Source organism: Brachyhypopomus gauderio, unplaced genomic scaffold, assembly GCF_052324685.1.
Source record: "Brachyhypopomus gauderio isolate BG-103 unplaced genomic scaffold, BGAUD_0.2 sc82, whole genome shotgun sequence".
NCBI lineage: Eukaryota > Metazoa > Chordata > Actinopteri > Gymnotiformes > Hypopomidae > Brachyhypopomus > Brachyhypopomus gauderio.
Window position 1 is genome coordinate 89,536 of NW_027506903.1, and position 23,229 is coordinate 112,764.

A 23,229-nucleotide genomic window follows, 5' to 3' on the forward strand; every position below is an offset into this window, starting at 1 on the left:
CATGGCACTCAAGGTCACCTTACAAAATTGAAACAAAATTAAAACATACAATAAATATAAAATTCTAACACAACAACAGAGATAAAATTACATTTGTTAAAGTGAAAAAGCCAGTTTGAACAGATGAGTTTTAAGAGCAGTTTTGAATTCTGAAATAGAGTGCAATGTTCGTATGTGTGTGGGGAGTGTGTTCCAAAGCTTTGGAGCAACATGGGAAAAAGCCCTTGCGCCCATTGTGCGGAGATTAGCAGTTGGTTCTACCAGGAATCCTGCAGAAGAGGAGCGCAGAGTGCGGGAGGGAGTGTAAAACTGAAGGAGATCTGTAAAATAGTCAGGTGCCAGGTTGTGAAGTGCCTTAAATGTCAGTAACACAATTTTAAAACTGATCCGTTGTGATACTGGGAGCCAGTGTAACTGGATAAGCAGGGGTGTGACGTGCTCGGTGGACTTGGTGCGTGTAATTATCCGTGCTGCTGAATTCTGTATAAGCTGAAGTCTTTGGATGAGTTTATTTGGAAGGCCTGGCAGTATTGCATTGCAGTAGTCGATCCGTGATGTAACTAATGTATTGACTAGTATTTCTGTAGAGTGTTGTGATAGGATGGGCCTTAATCTGGAGATGTTTCTCAAGTGGAAAAAAGCAATCCGGGAGGTATTGTTTATGTGAGTGGAAAAAGAGAGCGTGCTGTCCAAAATCACACCAAGATTTGTAACATGAGTGGAAACAGGTACAACATCCTCAGCAATGGAAAGTGAACTAATGGTATTTTTTGCGAGTGAAGCTTTGGATCCAATAAGAAGTATCTCGGTTTTCTTACTATTAAGTTTCAAGTAATTTTTTGTCATCCATGTGTGCACATCACGGAGACAGGCAAGCAGATTATTTGGGAGAGTAGTGGAATTAGGATTAGTGGATACATAAAGCTGTGTATCATCAGCGTAACAATGAAAATGAATGCCATAATGACGGAAAATATTGCCAAGTGGTAGAAGGTATATGTTAAACAGGAGCGGTCCCAATACTGAACCCTGTGGGACTCCACTACAGACTGTTGAGCAGTCTGACCTGTGGTTCTGGATCTGAACAAACTGTGTCCTGTTGGTAAGGTAGGAAGCAACCCATTTATAAACTGTACCTCTGACCCCAATGCTAGCCAGGCGATCCATGAGAAACCGATGAGATATGGTATCAAAGGCAGCAGTGAGGTCAAGGAGAATAAGCATAGAAAGTAAGCCAGAATCAGCTGCTCTCAGGAGGTCGTTGGTTACCTTGACTAATGCAGTTTCTGTACTGTGCTTACAACGGAACCCAGATTGGAACCTTTCAAAAAGATCATTTTTATGAAGGTAAAACTGGAGTTGAGCTGCAACTACCTTTTCAATGATTTTGGAGATGAATGGCAGATTTGAGATTGGTCGGTAGTTATTTAAGTCCGAGGGGTCTAAACCAGGTTTTTTGAGAGTAGGTCGGATTACTGCAACTTTCAGTGAAGGCGGAACTATACCAGTGATCAAGGAAGCGTGAATAATTCTAATTATGATGGAGATGATTGAAGGCAAACAAGCCTTTAGTAATGATGTGGGAATCGGGTCCAGACAACATGTCGATGTATTTGATTTGGAAATGAGTTCCAGTATATGACTTTCAGTAGGAAGACTAAAGTCACATAAAACAGATGGTGAGAACAGTTCTGTAATACTTGCTGACAGTAAGTTAGACTGTGCAGTCATTTCCGATGATATTTGTTCATGGATAGTAGAAATTTTGGAGCTGAAAAACTCCAAAAAAGCTGAACATTGTTCTTTGGTGTTACAGTTCATGTCTGGAGTATGTGGCTGGAGTAGTCGTTTCATTGTTGAAAAAAGGGACCTAGTATTCCCTTCACCTGAATTGATAATGCATGCATAATGAGAGGATTTTGCTGCTGAAATGGCATTTTTGTAGTGCTGGATATGATCAGAATACATTTGTATATATATATAATTAAATTCTTAAAGAATATAAGGTGAGGTACAGCATGTAAGTCTCAGAGCAAATCTGTGAGCGTTTGCTTTTGCCTGTGCCTAAGAAATGCTTCCAGAAGACAAGATCTTTGTCAGTGAGCTGTCACCATGGAATCAACAAGGGAGCATTTCCTTCCCATCAGCCCCTGGTGGAGGCAACACTTCTGCACCTCATGTGTCAGTCCAAACACACACACACACACACACACACACACACACACACACACACACACACACACACACACACACACACACACACACACACACACAATCACATGCTATCATAGAGCAACACAAACAAAAACAAAAAGAAGAAAAAGAGAAACTCCAAGCCACGCCCACACACCCTCACCCACGTCAAAACACACATACATGTGAACATTCACAAATTCTCTCTGCCTCTGTAATAAAACCACATGTGTAAACACATTAGCTCGTATCTGAAAGCAAAGCTTCACACGTCAAGCCGCCACGTTTCCCTGGTGAGCTCCTGCAGGTCCAGCAGCTCACATGCCTTTCACACGTCTGCACCTCACGTGCTCCTGTTCCACAAAGTACCATGGAGTGTCAACTCTTCCCTGCTTCAGGAACACCACAGCACACACACACACACGCACACACACGCACGCGCACACACACACACACACACACACACAGCACACGCACGCACGCACGCACGCACGCACACACGCACACACACACACACACACAGCACACGCATGCACGCACACACACACACATACACACACATACACACACACACATACACAAACACACACACACAGTCTGCTCCACTCCACAGTGAGTGTTTGAGCTAAGACTTGGTCATCCCACTTCTTTTCAGTGTAATCTGTGTATCTCTCTATCTGTTTTACTCTCTCTCTTATTCTCTCCCTCTGTTACTCTGTCTCCCTGTTTCTGCTCTCTCTCTCTTATGCTCTAGTTTCTCTCTCTGTCTCTCTCTCCCTTCTCTCTCTTTGTTTTTCTCTCTCTATCTCCTGGTCTAGATGCTGTTGAATTTTGTGAATTCAGATTAAAGAAAAGTGATATGATTTCATGTCAACAGCTTCTCCCTGAAGCTATTGATAAATCCCAAACAGTCAAATGCAGACAAAGGGCCCTTTCTCTCTCTCTCTCTCTCTCTCTCTCTCTCTCTCTCTCTCTCTCTCTCTCTCTCTCTTTCTCTCTCTCTCTCTCTCTCTTCTGTCTCTCATTTTCTCCCTCACCCTTGCTAGCAGTGCCCACTGCTATTTCTGAAAGTGGAGCATTAATCTTGCAAGTGGAGACGGGTCAAAGGTCAAGTAATCAATACTGATCAAATGGCTGATTAAAGGACTGCAACAGCCTCTCAGCCAGTGGACACAGGGGTGCATAGTTTCCAGTGTTATATAACAGAGGACCTGTCCTGGCTATTCCAATCAGACGTGGTACAGATAATCAATATGTTCGATATCGACTTGGACCGACATGGATTCGACCCATCAGCAATTTACACACATATCCACACACAGCCAGATTCAGGGATCAGAACTGAAACACAGCTTTACCACCATGAAACTCCCACGTGGGTGACAACTCTCTTGCCTCTCACTTTTTATTTTCTCTCTCTCTCTCTCTCTCTCTCTCTCTCTCTCTCTCTCTCTCTCTCACACACACACACACACACACACACACACACATTCAGTTATTTATTTAGATGTACTTTTACTGTGTTTATCCAGCTTCAAATCAATACTGTTCAATATGATATCAAACATATATTCACACACACGACAATGTATCATATAACTGTGTCTGTGTTTGTGTGTGTGTGTGTGTGTGTGTGTGTGTGTGTGTGTGTGTGTGTGTGTGTGTGTGTGTGTGTGTGTGTGTGTGAAGAGAAGAGAAGACACCACTGACAGGCCTTTCTTAAATCTCTCATTCCTTTGCAAGCATAGAGCTGCTTGTTGAAACCTCTGCTTTGATGTGACTACGCCGAACAGCCTTTATTCTCGCGTTTCCCAGCGGTGCAGTGGCGGCCACCATGTGCCCATTTGAAATGATCTGCCTTTATATCCCATCATGCATTTCCACCATGTTTTGCAGCTGAATGGAACGCTGTAAAAGATCAACACAGGAAGACACAACGTCTGCTGACGCGGTTTGAAGCTAGAAGCAGTTATAAATATGAAATTATGAAATGCGATGAATAGGCAGGCTAACTATCCAATCAGAAGTCTTCGCGGGAGGGGGCAGAAATGTCCAATGGGAAAAGAAGGAGAGACGGAGTTGCGTTGCACATCCATTGCTCAGGCAAGGACGCCCGTCCATAGAGCCTGTGCACCACAGGCTGGTCCGTAGCAAAGGGTCTGAGCCCATGGCGACCATCCCCGTGGCGACCGAGCACTCGGTCGAGTCTGAAGTGTTGAAGAAACGCGCACTGCCACACACGGTGTTAACTGCCTGTTTGGTTGCCATGGTTTCCCCTAGCCAACGGGGCCTTTGTTCCTCCACACACGAATTTCTGTTCGCACCTTGGGCTGCGATGCTAAGCATATGTTGGCGCTTCCATGGCGCCGCGTTACCACGACACCGTTAAAATGACTCTTTTCATCCAGGAACACGGCGCAGCGAAAAGAGCTGAACGACAAACGTGCACACGCGTGTTGCCCAAGAGTCTGGAGGAACGCCAGCTAAGCCAACATGTCTGCAGATACACCTCACCTCAGGAGACCTCTACAGCCTCCTGTCTTCTGACTGCGAAATGTAAATCTGGAGACTGTGGACGAGCGATTTCCAGCAGAAGTTCCACGTCAGATTCTTCCAGAATGAATGGGAATCACATAAATAAATAATAGCCGGTTAATACGGCTGTCCTGTGCATAGCCGAGTGCGCTGGACCCAGTGCTAAAAAGATTTCCTTTTAATTAAGACATTTCTCAGTGCTAAGAGCTACACTCATTTATTGTAATCTTTTATCAGCCGCATATGCTGGACTATAAAACAGCTGTAATAAGAGATGCTATAAAATTCATCGCGGTTGATCACCAAATGGGACGAGAATGTCACGGTTAAGCAGTGTGGAGGTCTGGGCCTGATCCACAGCTCTGCGGATGAGCAGAATGAGAAACGTAGGCACCAGATGATGGATGGATGAAGATGGCCAAGACAAAGGAGGAGAGACGCGAGTCTTTGTTTCACGCCGACGTTCTCTCCTTCACGCCGGTCTGCGCTCGGGGCATCCCGTGATTGGCTCAGAGGGGCAGCCGTCCCGTAGGACGCGGGGGGCGCGAGGGCTGGCGGAGTGGCCTCGGGATCGGGATGAGGATGAGGAAGAGGAGGAGGATGGGGCGGAGGACGAGGGGGAAGGTGAGAGCGTGGAATGAAAAACGAACGCACACTTGGATTCACGGAGGCGTCGACAGAGTCCAGGTCACCTTTTCACAACACGCAACGCTCCTTTGTCGGAACATCCAGATGAGTTATCTCTGCCTCCACCGCAAATTAGACGCGAATTCTCCATGTGCTAATCTCCATTCACCGCCAGACTGACCGCGCGCTCATTTGTGTACACATTGTCATGTATAATGCTCTGTTGATTGCCTCAGCAGTAGCGAGAAAGACAGGACAGAGATAAATAACCATTCATGGCCTCACACAGATGCTGAGTCAGTCAGAGCCATATAAATGACACAGGCTTTATCCCCCAGTGTAGCAACCTACTTTTGCAGCATTATACATGTGTGTTACAATCAGCCTCTGCACAATAGCAACGGGGCGGTGAAGTCCTGAGAGATGGGAGCTGTCCAGTGCTGAAATATGACTGAGCGTAGCTGGTTACTTACAATCTGATTGAAAATAAGAACAATGAAGTGCTGAGAAGCTGAAGCATTCTAAAATGAAGCGCGCGTTTCTTTTATATCAACTTTATAAAGGTGTATAATATAAAATCAAGACGTGTGCCAGTAGCTGTTCGTTAACCGCACGTGTGCCGCTCCTGCTCCTCAAACCTGACCGTCACGTGTGGAGAAAGAGCCACGACTTCACAACAGCAGGACAGCCTCACCCTCCTACGAGCTAGGGCATCGCGGAGCAAAACTCAGACGTGTTCTCCAGGATGTGTTGTCTCACAAGGTTAAGCTTATTATTTGGATGAATTAGATATTCACATGGCAACGTGGTGTGTTACTCCCAGTGCAGGGAGCAGTGTACTGCAAGCACAACATTAGTAGCAGAAGTAAACAGCACTGCGGAATGTAAAATCTACCTGAGGGATGACTTTATTCCCATACTAATCTGTCCAGTGCTCTGAATCTTGCCATGGAGTCTCGCAAGCCTGCACACATACACACACACACACACACACACACACACACACACACACACATGCGCATGCTCGCAAACGCACACACAGACCATTGTGTAAAAACGCCTGGGTCAGTCTAATCTAAAAAATTTCCGTATCAATTCTCTGGCGTGTTCTTCTCGCGCAACCATCAACTCACAACAAATGAACTTTCAGAACGATTTAAGAAAGATCTGACAAATGTTGAGAAAAGTAATATGCGCTGGAGGGGCCTTGCTCTGAGACGTCTTAAAGCTGTGAAATCTACCCCGAATCCTGCGAGACCCCATGGTGTTTCTCAATTACTGTCACATTACAGCAAATTCCTTAAAGTCCAAAACCCAAAAGAAAATCTATTTTCATTAGATTACAGACAAATGATGGAGATTGTACTGTATTATCACAAATAATCCATCTGAGTTCCACCTGCATTCAAAGATCTTGACTTCTCATAGAAAGTTCTGCTGCTGAGTATATTAAAACTGCAATTACCAATCAAACCACATTCACACCTCAAGGGACAAACCAATAATAACAGCATCTGAGATCGACACGTGAAATTATAATCAGGCCAATGGAGCTAATGTAGTACACACTAACGTGGTCACGAGTACTCACTGTGGTGGTCACGAGTACTCACTAACGTGGTCACGAGGACACACCAACGTGGTCACGAGTACTCACTAACGTCGTCACGAGTACACATTAACGTGGTCACGAGTACTCACTAACGTGGTCACGAGTACTCACTAACGTGGTCACGAGTACGCACTAACGTGGTCACGAGTACACACTAACGTGGTCACAAGTACTCAATAACGTGGTCACGAGTATACACTAACGTGGTCACAAGTAGGCACGAAAGCTCTCAAATCACCCAACATGTAACTAATCTTAACACGTCTGTGGAATACGCATGTACGGAAAATATTCTTCTGTAACCATCAATAATTATGCAATTCATTTTGAGTTGAGGTGTATTTTCAGCTAACACGCAAATGTGAATAAATCACAATAAGGAAGCACTGTTATATGTTCTTTAGCTTGTTTACTTTATAAACCCCACACATGCAATAACTAAACACAGTGCAATCGCTTTCCAATCTAATATCTAAAAATTGCACGATCATCGCAATTTCTACTAACGTTCATACATTTTAATAATATTTAGTGTTAAACAAAGCAAAATTCCTGCTGGCAGACTGCAAAAACGACCTGAGTGGGCTTGTGTTTGGCAGGGGCTGTATCAGCGTGATAAGGTTTTGACTTCACACGTCTATTGTCCTGTGTCCTGCTGCATACCAGAGTCCATACCAGTGTCTTAGTAGGATCAACATCTTTAATGTCACTCATAAGGTCAGTCTGGAGATTATCTCTTTCCCTCTGTCTCTCTCCCTCTCTTGCGTTTCTCCTTCACTCGTCCATCGGGGGGACTGGGAAAGAGGGATCCTGATCTGATATGGTGCCATCGCGAGGCCTGGTTGAGAGCCAGACACCCTCTGGTGAACCACTCCACATCTAGACTCAATTAAATATGCATGTGTGCCACCAAAGAACCTTGAGGTGTCTGGCTGTCTGTGGCCCTGGTGATGCCGGGCTTGTGTGTTTGTGCTTGTGTGTGTGTTCATGAAAAGGGCTGTGTGAAGGAAAAGAGAGGTTGAACAGAATGAGTGTACTTGGTAGCACAATACTCTTGTGTAACGTGTGTGTATGAGTGTTTGTGTGTAGTGTGTGTGCGTGTGTGTGTGTGTGTGTGTGTGTGTGTGTGTGTGTGTACATTTGTGTGGTGTCACACTTTCTTTCTTTTACTAGTTCCCTTCTTAGTCCTACCCCTCCCCCACCCCCAGGCTGACCGCCATTTCTGCCTCGTTAATGAGGAAGATCTCATTTGTCCAGCCGTCTAACGAACGCTCATCCAATCACAACAGGGCATCAGCGTGTTTATGCAGCTAACGTCCCATCGCACTGCCTCTCCTGCCTGGCACTGCCTGCATTTAGCACAGCGTGACTGCTGCGTTGCGGGACGGGGGGCCACCCACAGAGGGGTCTCGTCACACGTGCTCCTGTAAAACCGCCGTCCCGAACACGTCTGCGGGAGGCTTTGTGAGAGTCCTGAAAGGCTGACGGGCGTCAGGCGGGCCTTCTGGCTGACGAGGGGCTCTGACATGGTGGGGTGATGCATTGTGGGTAGGCTCTTGGGCTTGCAGAGGGAGACAAAGAAGCAGGGCAGCTGCAGAACGGGAAGGGGGGGTGGGGTGGTGTCGAGAGGGCGGGAACAAAGAGGTCCTCCACCCACGATCAGGATCAAGCGCCGTGCTCACAGCAAACGACCCCAAACCTGACCTTCACCTCTGACCTCTGACCCTCCCTTTCAGCATGACCCCAGCTGTGGGCAACCCAGTTAATGCTCGGCTCATTGCAGGCTGCTTCAGCACCGGGACACAATCAGACCAGCAGCCTTGTGTGTGAACATCCACTTGAACCAGTAATGTGGCTCAAATAGCTAACAGTGCCAGTTAGTGTGGGCATCATGCCAACCCTTGTGCCCACCCCCTTTAACTCTGCCCACCCCCTCTCCAGTTCTGATCCCGCCTCTTAACACCATAAGCTCCTCCCCCTCCTCTCCAACTAATTTCTTTCACACTGGGTAGCACTGCTGAGACACAGAGTGTGTAACTTCAATATATTGATTGCTTTTGTAATCTTGCATCCAGGCAATATCATTAGATTAATTTTATGCTGAAAACCTCAAATCTGGTGCAATTATATTGCGTATTACACTGGAACATGTTAAAATGTACGTCCTTGTCCAGTGGGTTAAATGACCACAAATAAAGTTTCCCCAAAGAGGAGAAAGTGGGGACTTTTCCACCGGTTCCTCACACTAATGTGTGTCTCTTATGTTGCGATGTCATAACATTAGGGTCGCCCATTTTGCCAAAGTGGTAGATGTGTTGATGCTCCACGGGCTCGGTAAGCCAGTGAGAGTGTGTCGCGATGAATAATGTATGATACAGCTGCCGGAGAGTTTTTGATCTCTTTCAGATTCACGGCAGCCTCCACTGAGGGGGCTGAAGGGAGGGGGGGGGGGGGGGGGGGGGGGGTCCGAGTCTGGTGTCTGCCCTGACCACATCTGTCTGTCGAGCGCACTTACTGAGATTCGCCAGCAAAGACATCTTCCGCCTGTCTTTCCAGTGCAGAGAAAAAGAAAGAAAGAAAGAAAGAAAGAACACAATAGCACGCGCGATGACACACATACTAATAAAAGCCCCCCTGCTTCATTTAAGATATCTTAGATTTTTTTCAATGGGTTTTTGAAAATGTTGCTGGTATGAGATTTAAATGCGTATATCTGGACTTCCAAATAAGCTTTCAAACTGGTGATGGCAAAAAAGGAGCCGATGGTTTGTTAGACCGCACACCCACGTTTGCACAGCGAGCACAGCTGCCGACATTTAAGCGCCGGAGACTTTCTTTTAAGAAATGTCCTGCTGCTTACCACGTAGCAGCCAAATCGTATTAACCACACGCTGTTCGTATGCTGATCTCCGGATACAAACATTAAACAAACAAGCAGGAAAAAAAGCAGTTTAAGCGGCGCTTAAAACGGAGAGGACGCAAACGGTACTGAAGATTGGAGCGTTACCGCAGGGATGTAACGACCATGTGTAATCCGTCAGGAGGCGCCGTGCCAACCGCACGCGCGTTTCTACACGCATTTCCACTGAAATCTACTGATGACACAATAAGCATCTACATTTCGTCACGAACATGGGTGGCCGAAATCGGTCATTTACGATGGCAAGGTTGTCGCCCCGGCAGGCAAAACCTCTAAACCAGACTTTGCTGTGAGGTTAAAGCCGAATTTGACGAAGAATCAAATATAGATTCTGACATATAGGAACACTTGCATAAATCTTCCACATACAAACAATGCGTTTTCTTTCAGGTCACTGTGTAACCGTGCATAATAAATCAGCTCAGTTTAAAGTAGCCGCATTCTCCGTCAGAAATCACACAAAAAAGTCGTTCTGTTGAAAGAGAAGTTTCTTGTTACCTCGATTAGATGAAATTTCGGTGCTCCAACTGCGAGTTTAGTCTCTCGGAATGTTGCACTTGTAGGTGAAGTAGGGGGACACCGTTACACCAAACCGCAGGTGCACCGACGCCTCGCCGCACGCTGAACGCGAGACGGTCCGGACGTGTAGCCTCACCAGACCGAAATAACGGACCCCCAACAAATTCACGCCGATATATCTGCGCCCGGTTCGATTCCAGACGTTTGCGGTAATAAGGACAAAAGTAAAGTCTCGCGAAAAAGGGCACGGGAGGCGTCCGTAGCCGAGGGGAGGAGAGTAACGAGACGCACGGATTCACGCGCTCTCCCGGTAGCGGCGCCGCGGCTACTGAGATCTGAAACAAAGGGCGCCGACAAGCACGAGCCTGCCCCCCCTTACCGAAGGGCCCCCGGGAGGGTGAACGTTACCCAGGATCCGCACTCAAACACACGCACCAGGCGCTATATGCATGATCAAGTATTTTATAAATATTCAAGTTCCATAATCGTTACTCAATATCTTCTGTCACACAAAACAGTTACAAAGAGAAATTCGGGCCATGTGATTATGCATTTTTAAGAGTTTTTTTAGGTTTCATGGAATAGAAAAGCAAAAGCAACATTCTAGATAATTCAGTAATTAATATTTTTTATTCTCATTTTGAACCAAATGTAAAACACATGTAAAATACTTCTGAAAAAAATGTAAGAGCGCTATCTGCTCACGTGCACATATTTACTCACGTGCTCAGTGTGTAAATCCGCGTAAATCTACAGCGAGCTGTCAGACAGATTCACTCACACAAAGATCACTCGCCACGACTGAAAATGAAACTCTATAGTCTGCCAGACACGCATCATGTCATTGTTTTCGTGTATTACTGTTTTACTGTGAAGAAACCTTTAGGAATTTAAAATGCATGAGTTTTGACTAGTAATATTCTGTTGGCTATAAATACATTTTGACCTTGCTGTGCACTGGACTATCGTATCAGTGTCAACGAGAAACCCACTTTCAAGGTAACCTGTAACACAATTCTTCAGTTTTTCAACTGTGCAGCTTAAAGGACTATCTGAACTGTCATGGTGATTACACCTACAGTTCGAATACTTTCAGCAATGTTTTAGAAAATTTGGTTTTCATAAAATATGTACATCTCATTAAATGTTAAATGACTGAGTTGTTTTGTTGTATCCATGGATTTTGTGTGTTTCACTCTCTTTGGTTGGTACATGTGGTGTGATCAATTCTGTCCTGTGCTCTTCCTCATGTGTCTGTCTCCTCCACAGCTGGGGCATCAATCTCGGAGTGGGATGGATGGATGGATAGATGGATGGATGGATAAACAGATAAACAAACAGTAGAAACAAATATAATAGCAACACAAACAGATAAACTGGCTAATGGATGGGTGGATACGAAGACAGACAGACAGACAGGCAGACAAACAGACAGGCAGGCAGACAGACAGACAGGCAGACATACAGACAGGCAGACAAACAGGCAGGCAGACAGACAGACAGGCAGGCAGGCAGGCAGACAGACAGATTCAGTAATGTGTGAAGATGTAGAGCACATGAGCCCATATTTCAATCCCGAGTTCATAACTGGGTCTCAGAGGCCTGAACAGAAATAGATCACCTGTGAAGAACGTAATGGGGGCAATGGCCTTGGAGTTTAGTGGAACTGAAGCTTATGATGGGAGGAGCATCAACCAGGACCTGGAGAAGGAACATCACTGAGGACCTGGAGGAGGTGCTTGATCCTGGACCCACCTGTGCACCCTCCTCTCCTAGAAGGTTGTTTAAAGAAAAGCCGAGACCACGTCAGCCTGCACGCCAGAGTGTCAGAGGGAGGGGGAAACTATAGCCCCCTGCCCTCCCTGACGCACCGCCGTGGTTCTGACCCGTCTGGTACGGGAGACAAGGCCGTTGAGACGTGGGCGGGGCCAAACGGGTTTTTGTTAAGGCGAGTTTTGAAGAGTTGAAAAAAAAAATTGCTCAGTGGCAGAACCGTTCTGCAGCTTATCTCGAACTCTGGACATGTTCTGATTCACCATCTCCACTGACCATCTGCGTAATGGCAAGAGGGACCAATTAATAATCACTAATTAACCCTCAGTGCCACCGTCCATTTGAAATGGGCTGGTGCAGAAACTAAATGCTCACAGCCACAGTACCAGGAACATCGTTCTGCACATTCAGTACGGAGCTCTCGGGTCTGGAGGAGAGAACACGGCTCCTCTTTAGTGGAGTATTGGCTTTGAGGCTCACCATTCACTAGACAGACTGCACTAGTCTCAGTGTTTTATTTAATAACTCACAATACAGTGCATTAAGGCAGTCACCTGGAGATAGCATTATGTGTGTTGTGTATAACACACACACACGCACGCGCGCACACACACACACACACACACACACACACACACACACACACACACATTCACCTGGAGACAGCATTATGTGTGTTATGTGTATAACACACACACACCTTCACCTGGAGACAGCATTATGTGTCACACACACACACACACACACACACACACACACACACACACACACACACACACACACACACACACACACACACACCTTCACCTGGAGACAGCATTATGTGTGTTATATGTATTCCACACACACACACACACACACACACACACACACACACACACACACACACACACACACACACACACACACACACACACACACACACCCCTTCACCTGGAGACAGCATTATGTGTGTTATATGTATTCCACACACACACACACACACACACACACACACACACACACACACACACACACACACACACACACACACACACACACACACACACCTTCATCTGGAGACAGCATTATGTGTGTTATATGTATTCCACACACACACACACACACACACACACACACACACACACACACCTTCACCTGGAGACAGCATTATGTGTCACACACACACACACACACACACACACACACCTTCACCTGGAGACAGCATTATGTGTCACACACACACACACACACACACACACACACACACACACACACACACACACACACACACACACACACACACACACCTTCACCTGGAGACAGCATTATGTGTGTTATATGTATTCCACACACACCCACACACACACACACACACACACCTTCACCTGGAGACAGCATTATGTGTGTTATATGTATTCCACACACACCCACACACACCCACACATACATCCCTTCATCTGGAGACAGCATTATGTGTATTATGTGTATAACTCACACACACGCACGCACGCACGCACACACACACACACACACACACACACACACACACACACACCTTCATCTGGAGGCCATTGGGACTGAAGTGTGGTGTGGCGAGAGCTCCCTCAGCTTTCTTGTGTGGTACTCATCACTCATCCTCATCTCCAGCGTGGTCTGATGTTCAGGGTATGATGTTCCTATTGAGCTCCTCCTGTGTTGAAGAGGTCCAGACCAGACAGCATTAGCCGTTAGACACAGCCGTCAGCTAATGGTCCACAGTGGGCCCTGATGTCCATGGCTTGCCTTACAGCAATTTATTATGTCACGGGATTTATTTTGAGCTGCGGGACGCTCCTGCAGGACACTCCTGCAGGACACTGCTGCGGGACACACCTGAGGGACACTACTGCAGGACACTGCTGCGGGACACAATTGCGGGACACTACTGCAGGACACACCTGAGGGACACTATTGCGGGACACACCTGATGGACACTACTGCGGGACACTACTGAAGGACACTGCTGCTGGACACACCTGAGGGACACACCTGCAGGACACTCCTGCGGGATGGGTCTTGGTCCTGTTGTGGGTCTTAATAATGTGGTTAGTGTGGTTAATCTTTCTTACTGCAGGAAAACCGGAGGAGGGAACCGCTGACTATAAATCCTTAAATATAATCTCACCGCTGCTTTTAAAGGTAGTCACACACACATGCTCACGCGTACACACACACACACACACACACACACACACACACACACACACACACACAATAAGAAAGGAAAATGGCATTTTAAACCTTAATATCAGTCACATTGTATGTCTTCAAGAAAAGGTGCCAATGCAACTAATCACAGTGTGCCACGATGACAAAGCCACTTGACCAATAGCTTTAAAAACCAATTAAACTTTCACTCAAAGAATGAACCAAATGTGGAGTTATATAAGCATTAGCCATAAGGAAATACTGTTGTTTATTCCATACGCTCCACATCGGAGGGTCAGCTTCTGCACGTCGTCTGTCACGTCACCTAAGCTGAATAACGACCATTCGTATCACCGAGGAGCAGAGCAGAGGAACCGAGCTGCTCCGACAGAGGAGTCACGTCAGTGGGAGGAGCAGAGGAGGCCCGAGGTTGGTCTTCTCGCCTCAGAGAAGCAGCCTCGCACTAATTCATCTGTTAAAGAACATCGTTAATCTCTCCCCTCAGCCCACAGCAGCTCTATGTTAGATGTGGAGTATAGCAACCCAGGTGCAACCCAGCTCACCGGGATCTGCAGGAAGAGGGATAGAGCGGCAGGAGAGAGAGAGAGAGAGAGAGAGAGAGAGAGAGAGAGAGAGAGAGAGAGAGAGAGAGAGAGAGATACAGAGAAAAACACAGAGAGATAGAGATACACAGAGAGATAGAGATACACAGAGAGAGATACAGATACAGATACAGTGAGAGACAGTGTCATGGTTGAACCCCCCTCTAGCGTCTTGCTTAAAGAGTCTCGTTTCACTTCCTGTTTCCTGTCTCTTGTCTTTGTTTTGATTTACATCCCTGAACTTGTTCACGTTTCTGCTCCTCGCTTCCTCTGTGTTTTGTTTAGTTGCATTTGAATTTGTTTCTGTCTGTCATTTGCTCCCCACCACATAGAGATACAGACAGAGATTCAGATACAGAGAGACAAATATATAGAGATACAGACATAGTGAGAGACAGATATAGAGACACACAGAAAGAGAGAGAGAGAGAGAGAGAGAGAGAGAGAGAGAGAGAGAGAGAGAGAGAGAGAGAGAGAGAGACAGCTCCAGATAAAAGACAAGGCGTGTGAGAGCTGCAGGCCTGGATAGTAGATGGAGAGTGATTCTGAGGTTCTGAGCAAGACTGCCATGAGGTTTGGGGAGAGAGCAAAGCTGTGTGAAAGGGAAACATGAGCTTTCTGTTTGAGAGCTACAAAGGAACTTGGTTAATCCAGACAGTGCCCACGTGGCACGTCCTTTAATCCAGACAGTACCTACATGGCATGTCCTGCTTAATCCAGACGGTATCCACATCACACATCCTGCTTAATCCAGACGGTATCCACATCACACATCCTGCTTAATCCAGATGGTATCCACATCACACATCCTGCTTAATCCAGACGGTATCCACATCACACATCCTGCTTAATCCAGACGGTATCCACATCACACATCCTGCTTAATCCAGATGGTAGCTACATCACACATCCTGCTTAATCCAGATGGTAGCTACATCACACATCCTGCTTAATCCAGATGGTAGCTACATCACACATCCTGCTTAATCCAGATGGTAGCTACATCACACATCCTGCTTAATCCAGACAATACATATATGTTATGTCCTGTTTAATCCCAACAATACCTACGTGGTTAAAACTGATTAAAACTGGAAAAAAAGGAACTAGCCAACACCAAAGCACAGATGTGGGTTCATGCAAAAATGCTCACACATTCACACACACACACACACACGGTCACACATGCACACACCCACAGCATCTGTCATTTGTTAGCTGAGGTGCCTACTTGAGGCAACAGATGAGTCAGACAAGAAAGATAAATACACTCATCACCATCAGTTTTTGGGGTACTAAGGAAGTGTGTGACTTCTCTGAACAGCAGGATTGTACAAACACAGCTTGTCTTGAAAAAAAATTATACATTATTAATAGCTTGATTAATTGATATATATTTTGACCATATTTAAATTATACATTACCAAACACAGGAAGTATATGTAGATCCATAATCTATTCTAAAGATTTATTGAATGACATTAAGCATCCTTCCCTCTTCCATCTGTTGTGTAACAGGCCTTCTGCTGTGCTAATGAGAATACATATGCATATCTTTGATATGATTATTTAACACAGACATCCATATTCACTGGGTGTTCCTCTAATGCTCAGAATGTTTACAGAGAAACTACACGTCCTCTAGCATACAAGATCTGCATACTTAAAGGAAGCCTCTGTGTGGTGTGTGTGTGTGTGTGTGAGCGTCTGTGTGTGTGTGTGTGTGTGTGTGTGTGTGTGTGTGTGCGCGTGTGTGTGTGTGTGTGCGTGTGTGTGTGCGTGTGCGTGTGTGTGTGTGTGTTTGATTGCTTGCCGTCTTTTTTGCCGTTTCAGCATTTAAGTGACAGTGATGGAGAGGAAGAAAATACATGAAGGACTGCTGGAGAAAATGATTCAGTCCACATTGAAACGCAGCCAAACTGGACCAAACTGGACCAAACTGGACCAAAGCAGGACTAAGCTGAATGCTAATCAGAATCTAGCGCATAGAACCTTGGGGACCCCGAGACCAATCTGAATTGGATGAGATCCATCACAGGAATCAGCGGTGCCCCATGGAAGCCTGTCCCCTGTCCCCATGGAGGTCTGTCCCCTCCCCATGGAGGACTGTCCCCTCCCCATGGAGGTCTGTCCCCTCCCCATGGAGGACTGTCCCCTCCCCATGGAGGACTGTCCCCTCCCCATGCTCCGTTACACTGGTGCTGCCCAGGACACCGATGTGACCCGAAGCCTTTCTGAAATGTCAAAGTGTTCATCTGTCCCCAAACAGACAGACATTCGTCTTCAAACTGGAGTGTGTACCTTGTCAGCCACAGACACCGTTCCTTGGAGAAAGAAACAGAGAATTAGAGATGGAAAAGTGGAACGAGAGAGGGAGGGATGAGCAGAGAAAATGAGAAAAGGAAAGGAAACCGAGAGAGAACGACTTCTAAATGAAAACTTCTCTGTGAGGTCGAAAGCAATAGACAATACCATATCTAAAATAGCCTGGAGTTGGATGTTTGGGTGAAGATATTGAAGTTGTCTAGGAAATACATCTTGCACTTTCCGTGCCTGGTGGAAGTCTAGCGAAACCAGCGTCAGAGCGAGAGTTTGTTTGCCGTTATTTCCATCTCTCAGATAACAGACAAACAGACTATTGCACAAGCCCACAACTCAGTTGATTGGCGTCTCTCAGACTAGACTCAGCAAAGCGCAGCTGTGTGGTGCGTTAATGCTAGTCTGAACTGCGGTGTGTGTGTGTTAATGCTAGTCTGAACTGCAGTGTGTGTGTCCATCAGAGCAGCTCGGGCAGCCTTCCAGAGACGGCATGTTCCCATGCCAACAGACCTCGTCTGGGATCCGCTCTGCTGGGGCGTCTCTGTACACTAATGGAGGGGCCGCGTTAAACGCACTGGGTGCCTGTGTGTGTGTGTGTGTCCGTAAGAAAGAGACAGAAAGAGTGCGTACATGTTCACCCATGTGGGTTTTACACCCTTTCTTGCTAACACACTTAAAATCTTCCTGAAATGTACTAAAAAGGGGGGAGGTGGGAAGAGGGGGGGGGCATCTGTGCACAGTGGGCTCAGTCGTGGACCCACTGGGCCATTTCCCACTGCAGATAGACCATCATCATCATCATCATCATCAACAACAACATCAATAGCAACTGCAAAACAACAACAGACGTCAGTGTTAGGCCGCACTGCCTGGGATTCGTTTAGCCGCGTCTTGAGAGCGGCGGGAAGCACACCTAACCGGAGGAGAATGGACCACGAGAGGCTCGCTCTCTGACGGGCCGGTCTGGCTCAGCGGAAAACAAACGCCAAATGTTAATGAGGGTTTAATTTGGGCTTCATCTGCATGTGGTGCCGGCCTGAATGAGTAACAGCTCGGGTGGGGGAGACCGGCGCCGACACTCAGCAACAGGAACAAAAGGGGGGAAGCGGACAGAAGAGGAACCAAAGAACAACAAGGGAAAAAAAAGGAATTAGTGTTTGGGAGTAAATGGTGGAGGAGGAGAGAGGGAGAGAAAGATGGAGGGAGGAAGACAGAGAAAAAGAAAGAATGGCACGGCGAGAGTGAGAATGGGGGGAATGGAGAGAAAGGCGAGGCTGTGAGGGGTTAGAGTGAGAGAGAGAGAGAGAGAGAGAGAGAGAGAGAGAGAGAGAGAGCAAGTCATGTGTGAAATGGAAGGGCTGTGTGAAGTTTGCAACCTGTGTGAGATTGTACGTGTTTACAAAAAGCGTAGCTTGGATTTGTTTTCTTGCTGCTAATTGAATACTATTCCTGCTGGAGTTATGGGTTCCCACCTGTACAGCTTGTTTTAGTGCGTTCAACAAAAGTTACAAGAGACCTTGAAAAAAAAAAAAAAAACTTGAAAATTATACTCCTAAGTGTCTATGCATCTCGTATGTGTGCGTATTGTGTGTTTAGTTGCACTGGGTAGCACATCTGTGCGTGGGGTGGTTGTCTTGGGGGTGTGGCTTTATGGGCAGGAGCCAATCCCCTGCCCCGCCCTGCATATAACAAAAACCCCACATGCTCACTTAGGCTCCGAAGTGCTGGCATGCTTAGTATTCAGGTCATGAGCAGACCTTATGAGGCCACGCTTCCATTGAGCAGCCGTGTGTGTGTGTGTGTGTGTGTGTGTGTGTGTGTTTGTGTGCGTGTCTACAGCTGGGATTCTCTGATGCATGACCTAACTTCATCATGACTATAATACTCATCATCGGGACTGATTCCGGTTCTGTCCGGATCATAAAGAAGTCGTTTATATGGTCACTTATAATCCAGAGCAGTGAGCTGATGGAGAGGTAAAGGAATACTGTACACATTATAGTCACTGCTGAGTTTACATATGGAGTGGCACAGCAGAGAGGGACGCCACTGTGTACTGACCCAGAGTCAGGTCACTAAGGCGCGCAAAAAATCAATGGGCCACGCAGTCCTCGAATTTCTACAGCACATGCATTTTTAAAAGGTAGAAAAGGTAGAAAATGTCATAGGTCCTGCTCGGTTTCTTCAGAGGAACTGTAGATTGTGTCTGAGGGAGAATGGGAGAGGTTATGATGGTCTACGCTCTCACAGAGCAAGGCCTCTGGTGTGTGTGTGTGTGTGTGTGTGTGTGTGTGTGTGTGTGTGTGTGTGTGTGTGTGTGTGTGTGTGTGTGTGTGTGTGTGTGTGTGTGTGTGTGTGTAAACACGCAGCAGTTTCACCATTATTCCAGAGAATATATTGCATGCACTTGCATGCTTATGTAAATGAACTGGAAATATATTGTGGTATCTTCAGTTCCGTTTTCACGTACGTGTGATTGTGTGCGCTCGCCTATGCGCGTGCGAATCCCGTAACGGTGCCGAACTTTCTCCACAGTTGCATCACATTTTCTTAAGCACGAGCGAAGCGTCATCTCATCAGAACCGTCAGACGGCTCTATGGGAATCTCCATTTCTGCATCTCTGAAGCGCTCTCGCAAGTACAATAACCATCGAGTCTTTGATAATAAAAAAACGCTTTTAAAATCATGTTTCATTCAAACTCGGAAGCCTTGGTTGAACGATCATTCCATAGGCTCGGGCTGGTATGTATGTTTAGCACAAACTGGACGGAAATATGTGACACAGGCAACTTAACAGTATTAAAATCGAAGATCTGAAGAAAAAAAGCATAAATAACGTTTTTACTAAAATAGAAACAAAATAGAGGATCATTGTTCGAGCTGGTAATCGGCTTGCTTATTCGGAACCAGCTCAGCATGCTATGCTAACGGCCAGAGAGGACTGGAACATTACACAGTTGGTGCTTAAAATTAATACACTTGTAGCTTCTAAATTGGCTTCTAAACTGCAGTAGTGTGAGTGTCGCTACAACTGGAGTTTTTTAAATGGCCTCCCTCCTGCACTCCTGTTGTAAGTTTTATAGGCTTAAGCTATAAAACACCACACCAAGTACTTGTAGCATGGTTAATAAACCAGCTTCGTCTAACCAGATTTCTTAGTCAGTTGCACACTGTTAAATTCACGCAAGGATGTAACAAGGATATTCTGGTGTAAAAAGAAACCAGTGGTCCCTAATGCTATAAATATTGCTATGATAGGAATGTAGAAAAAATGAAGAAGTCTACACCCACTTCACGACATCGTCTTCAGAACTTCCGAAGCACTTTGCATGCACAGCTCAAGACGGTCCTCTATCTGAAACATTCTGTTCCCCTGGAACCCCTACAATTGTGAATGTCTCTGTCTTCTTTTACACACTCTCTCTCTCTCTCTCTCTCTCTCTCTCAAATCTCAAGGGCTGTGAGAAGAGCTTGTGGAGATGTGGAACGTGAAGACAACAGGTACCACAACCCCCAAACTGGGAGAAGGGCTCCAGCAGATCAAGAACATCTGAGATCTTCATCCAGAAGGGTGCAGCAGTCCTGGGATCAGCTGAGATTCTACACAGAACCCTGAAGCTCCCAGACCTCAGGCTGAGGACTTCAGCTTGAAGGGAAGGACCACGCAGATGAGTGAGGACTGCTCCACATGTATGCTTCTGACCCTGAGGACTTGACATCACCATACTGAGTTCATGGAGGTCCATGATGCTTAGGATGCCACTGGGGACCGGTCTGTACTGTTCACCTATTGCATTTCTTTATAAGCATTTACCAATACTTAAGACACCTCTTGTAAACACTTAACAAACAAAACAAACACAACTTCTCTACATACACTAACTCTATCAAAACAGAGCCATCCAGGCTCAATAACATGCCATCTTTAAACACTAGCAGAATTTTTCGTCCAGGAGGAACATAGAGGAATCATAGCACAATGGCTGTCAATATCCTAACAGATGATGGTGTCACAGAAATGGCATTATTTTCATATGTCAGTTCTATCAGCAAACAGCAGACATTATGACACTTGTTTTTTTGTTTACAAATGTTTTTGCTCGAGTGTCAGATGTGTATATTTTTGGTAACATACTGTCTACAACAAAATGACATGATATTTACCGAGCCCAGTAAATAGAGTAACCAAAGAGACCATAGAGATTAGAGGTGACTTCAAGGTCAAGGTGCATCAGTGTTCGCTCACACCATGAGCCACTGATTTAGCCAAAGTGAACTTGATGGATGACTAAGGAGGACACCTGTTTAAAACCAAACCATAAAAAGCCAGACTGGACTTTGGCAAAATGCAATTTGACAAGCCTCAAAACGTCTGGGATACTGACACAAAACTGGAGCTTTTTTTTGGCAAGTCACGTCAGCTCTATGTTCACAGACGCAAAAATGAGAAACATAAGAAAAATGAGAAACATGGAGGAGGCTCGGTTACGTTTTGGGGTTACAGCATCGAGCACAGGGTGTGTTCAATTTGTGCAGGTACAATGAAATCTCAAGACTATCAAGGCATTCTGGAGTGAAATGTGCTGTCCAGAGTGAGAAAGAAAAACAACAAATGGACCCAAAACACACCTAAAAACATCCAAGAATCGCTAAGATCAAAGCATAGGAGTATTCTAATATTCTGCTCTACGATTTAAATCATTTGGAACACCTGTGGAAGCATCTGACACATTCAGCGTGGAGAAGACACCCTTAAACCTGAGAAGACTGGGCCAAAACACCTGTGGACAGGTGCAGACCCGTCGACAGATACAGAAATCACTTGATTGCAGTGATTGCCTCAAAAGGTCATGCAACAAAACATTAAGTTAAGGGTGCCGTCATTTTTTTGACCAGACCAGGTTCATCAGTTCCTTCACTCATTCATTCGGCCTTTCAAAAGGAACTGTGTTTCATTCCAACACTGTGGTCAGAGTCCACGCAACGTGAGGCTGATGCTTCAAACACCGTGAAATATCAGGTTGTCCTCAACAATTCTAGTCTGAATTTCTCTCAGCACTGCAGTAGCACGCCTGATGTCCTGAAGACATTCTCATGTACGCTGAGCACCTGTGATGTCCCAAAGACATTCTCATGTACGCTGAGCAATTGTAGGATGATTTATTAATTTTGAAGATGCAATTAAAATTAATTTTAAATTTCATCATTACTATTATTATTTGAATTATATATTGTGTACAATGTTTTGGAAAAAATTATACTGTATATAGACCATTGACTATTAAGTATTTATTTTTGTCTTAGAAGCTCATTTAAGTATAAACTATTAGCTAAAAATGCCTTTAGGACTATAAAGAACATATATTCAGTTAGCTGTGTTCAAACTTTTTACTGGTAGTGTATGTATTAGCAGTGGGTCTGGTAGCCCATGGTTACTGTAGTACATAGCAACAGTGAGCACAGGAAAAGCTCTGGTGAAATGCATTACTTACTTGTTGGTTTGTTGAAAAGTCAAAAGACACCGTTGACCATCTGAGGTCTTTCCCAGCCGCAGTGATGAACCATGAACTATCACGTGGGTCATGATGAAATCTCTTATTGCACCTGTGCCAAAAGCTTTTCCTCTCCTGTGAAGACCACCACACATTCTTACCCCTTTCCCCATTTCCCCCTACCTCTCTCTCTCTCTCTCTCTCTCTCTCTCTCCCAGACATTTTGTTTATCTCTCTCTCTCATCATTTCTGTGCTCTTGCATGTTCTTGGATACCCACACTGACCACACAACCCACACTGACCACATACAACTTACAAAGAATGTTAGCGACTGTAAAAAAAGAAAACAAAACAATACATCTGCAGAGTGTAATTATAAAATCGGCCAGCAGGGGGAGGTGCAACGTAAGGTCTGGGAAGGTTTGTGAAGATTGTATGTGGTACAGGTCAGTGGAGATGTATGTTC

The 23,229-nt window shown here is 45.7% G+C and overlaps 1 protein-coding gene across 3 annotated transcripts in view; it reads right to left on the minus strand.

The window, feature by feature from the left end:
- The window catches only part of ncana (neurocan a), a 63,826-nt gene extending 40,933 nt beyond the window's left edge, over positions 1-22,893 (minus strand). Inside the window, exon 1 of one of the 3 annotated variants that reach the window (XM_076991364.1) lies at positions 22,763-22,893. In XM_076991364.1, the coding sequence (XP_076847479.1) occupies positions 22,763-22,854 (92 nt within the window). In that variant the 5' untranslated portion in view covers positions 22,855-22,893. Of the gene's footprint in view, positions 1-10,385; positions 10,751-22,762 lie in introns of those variants that run through there. The other 2 variants (XM_076991363.1, XM_076991365.1) reach the window with 2 other exon arrangements.
- Positions 22,894-23,229: the final 336 nt, after the last annotated feature.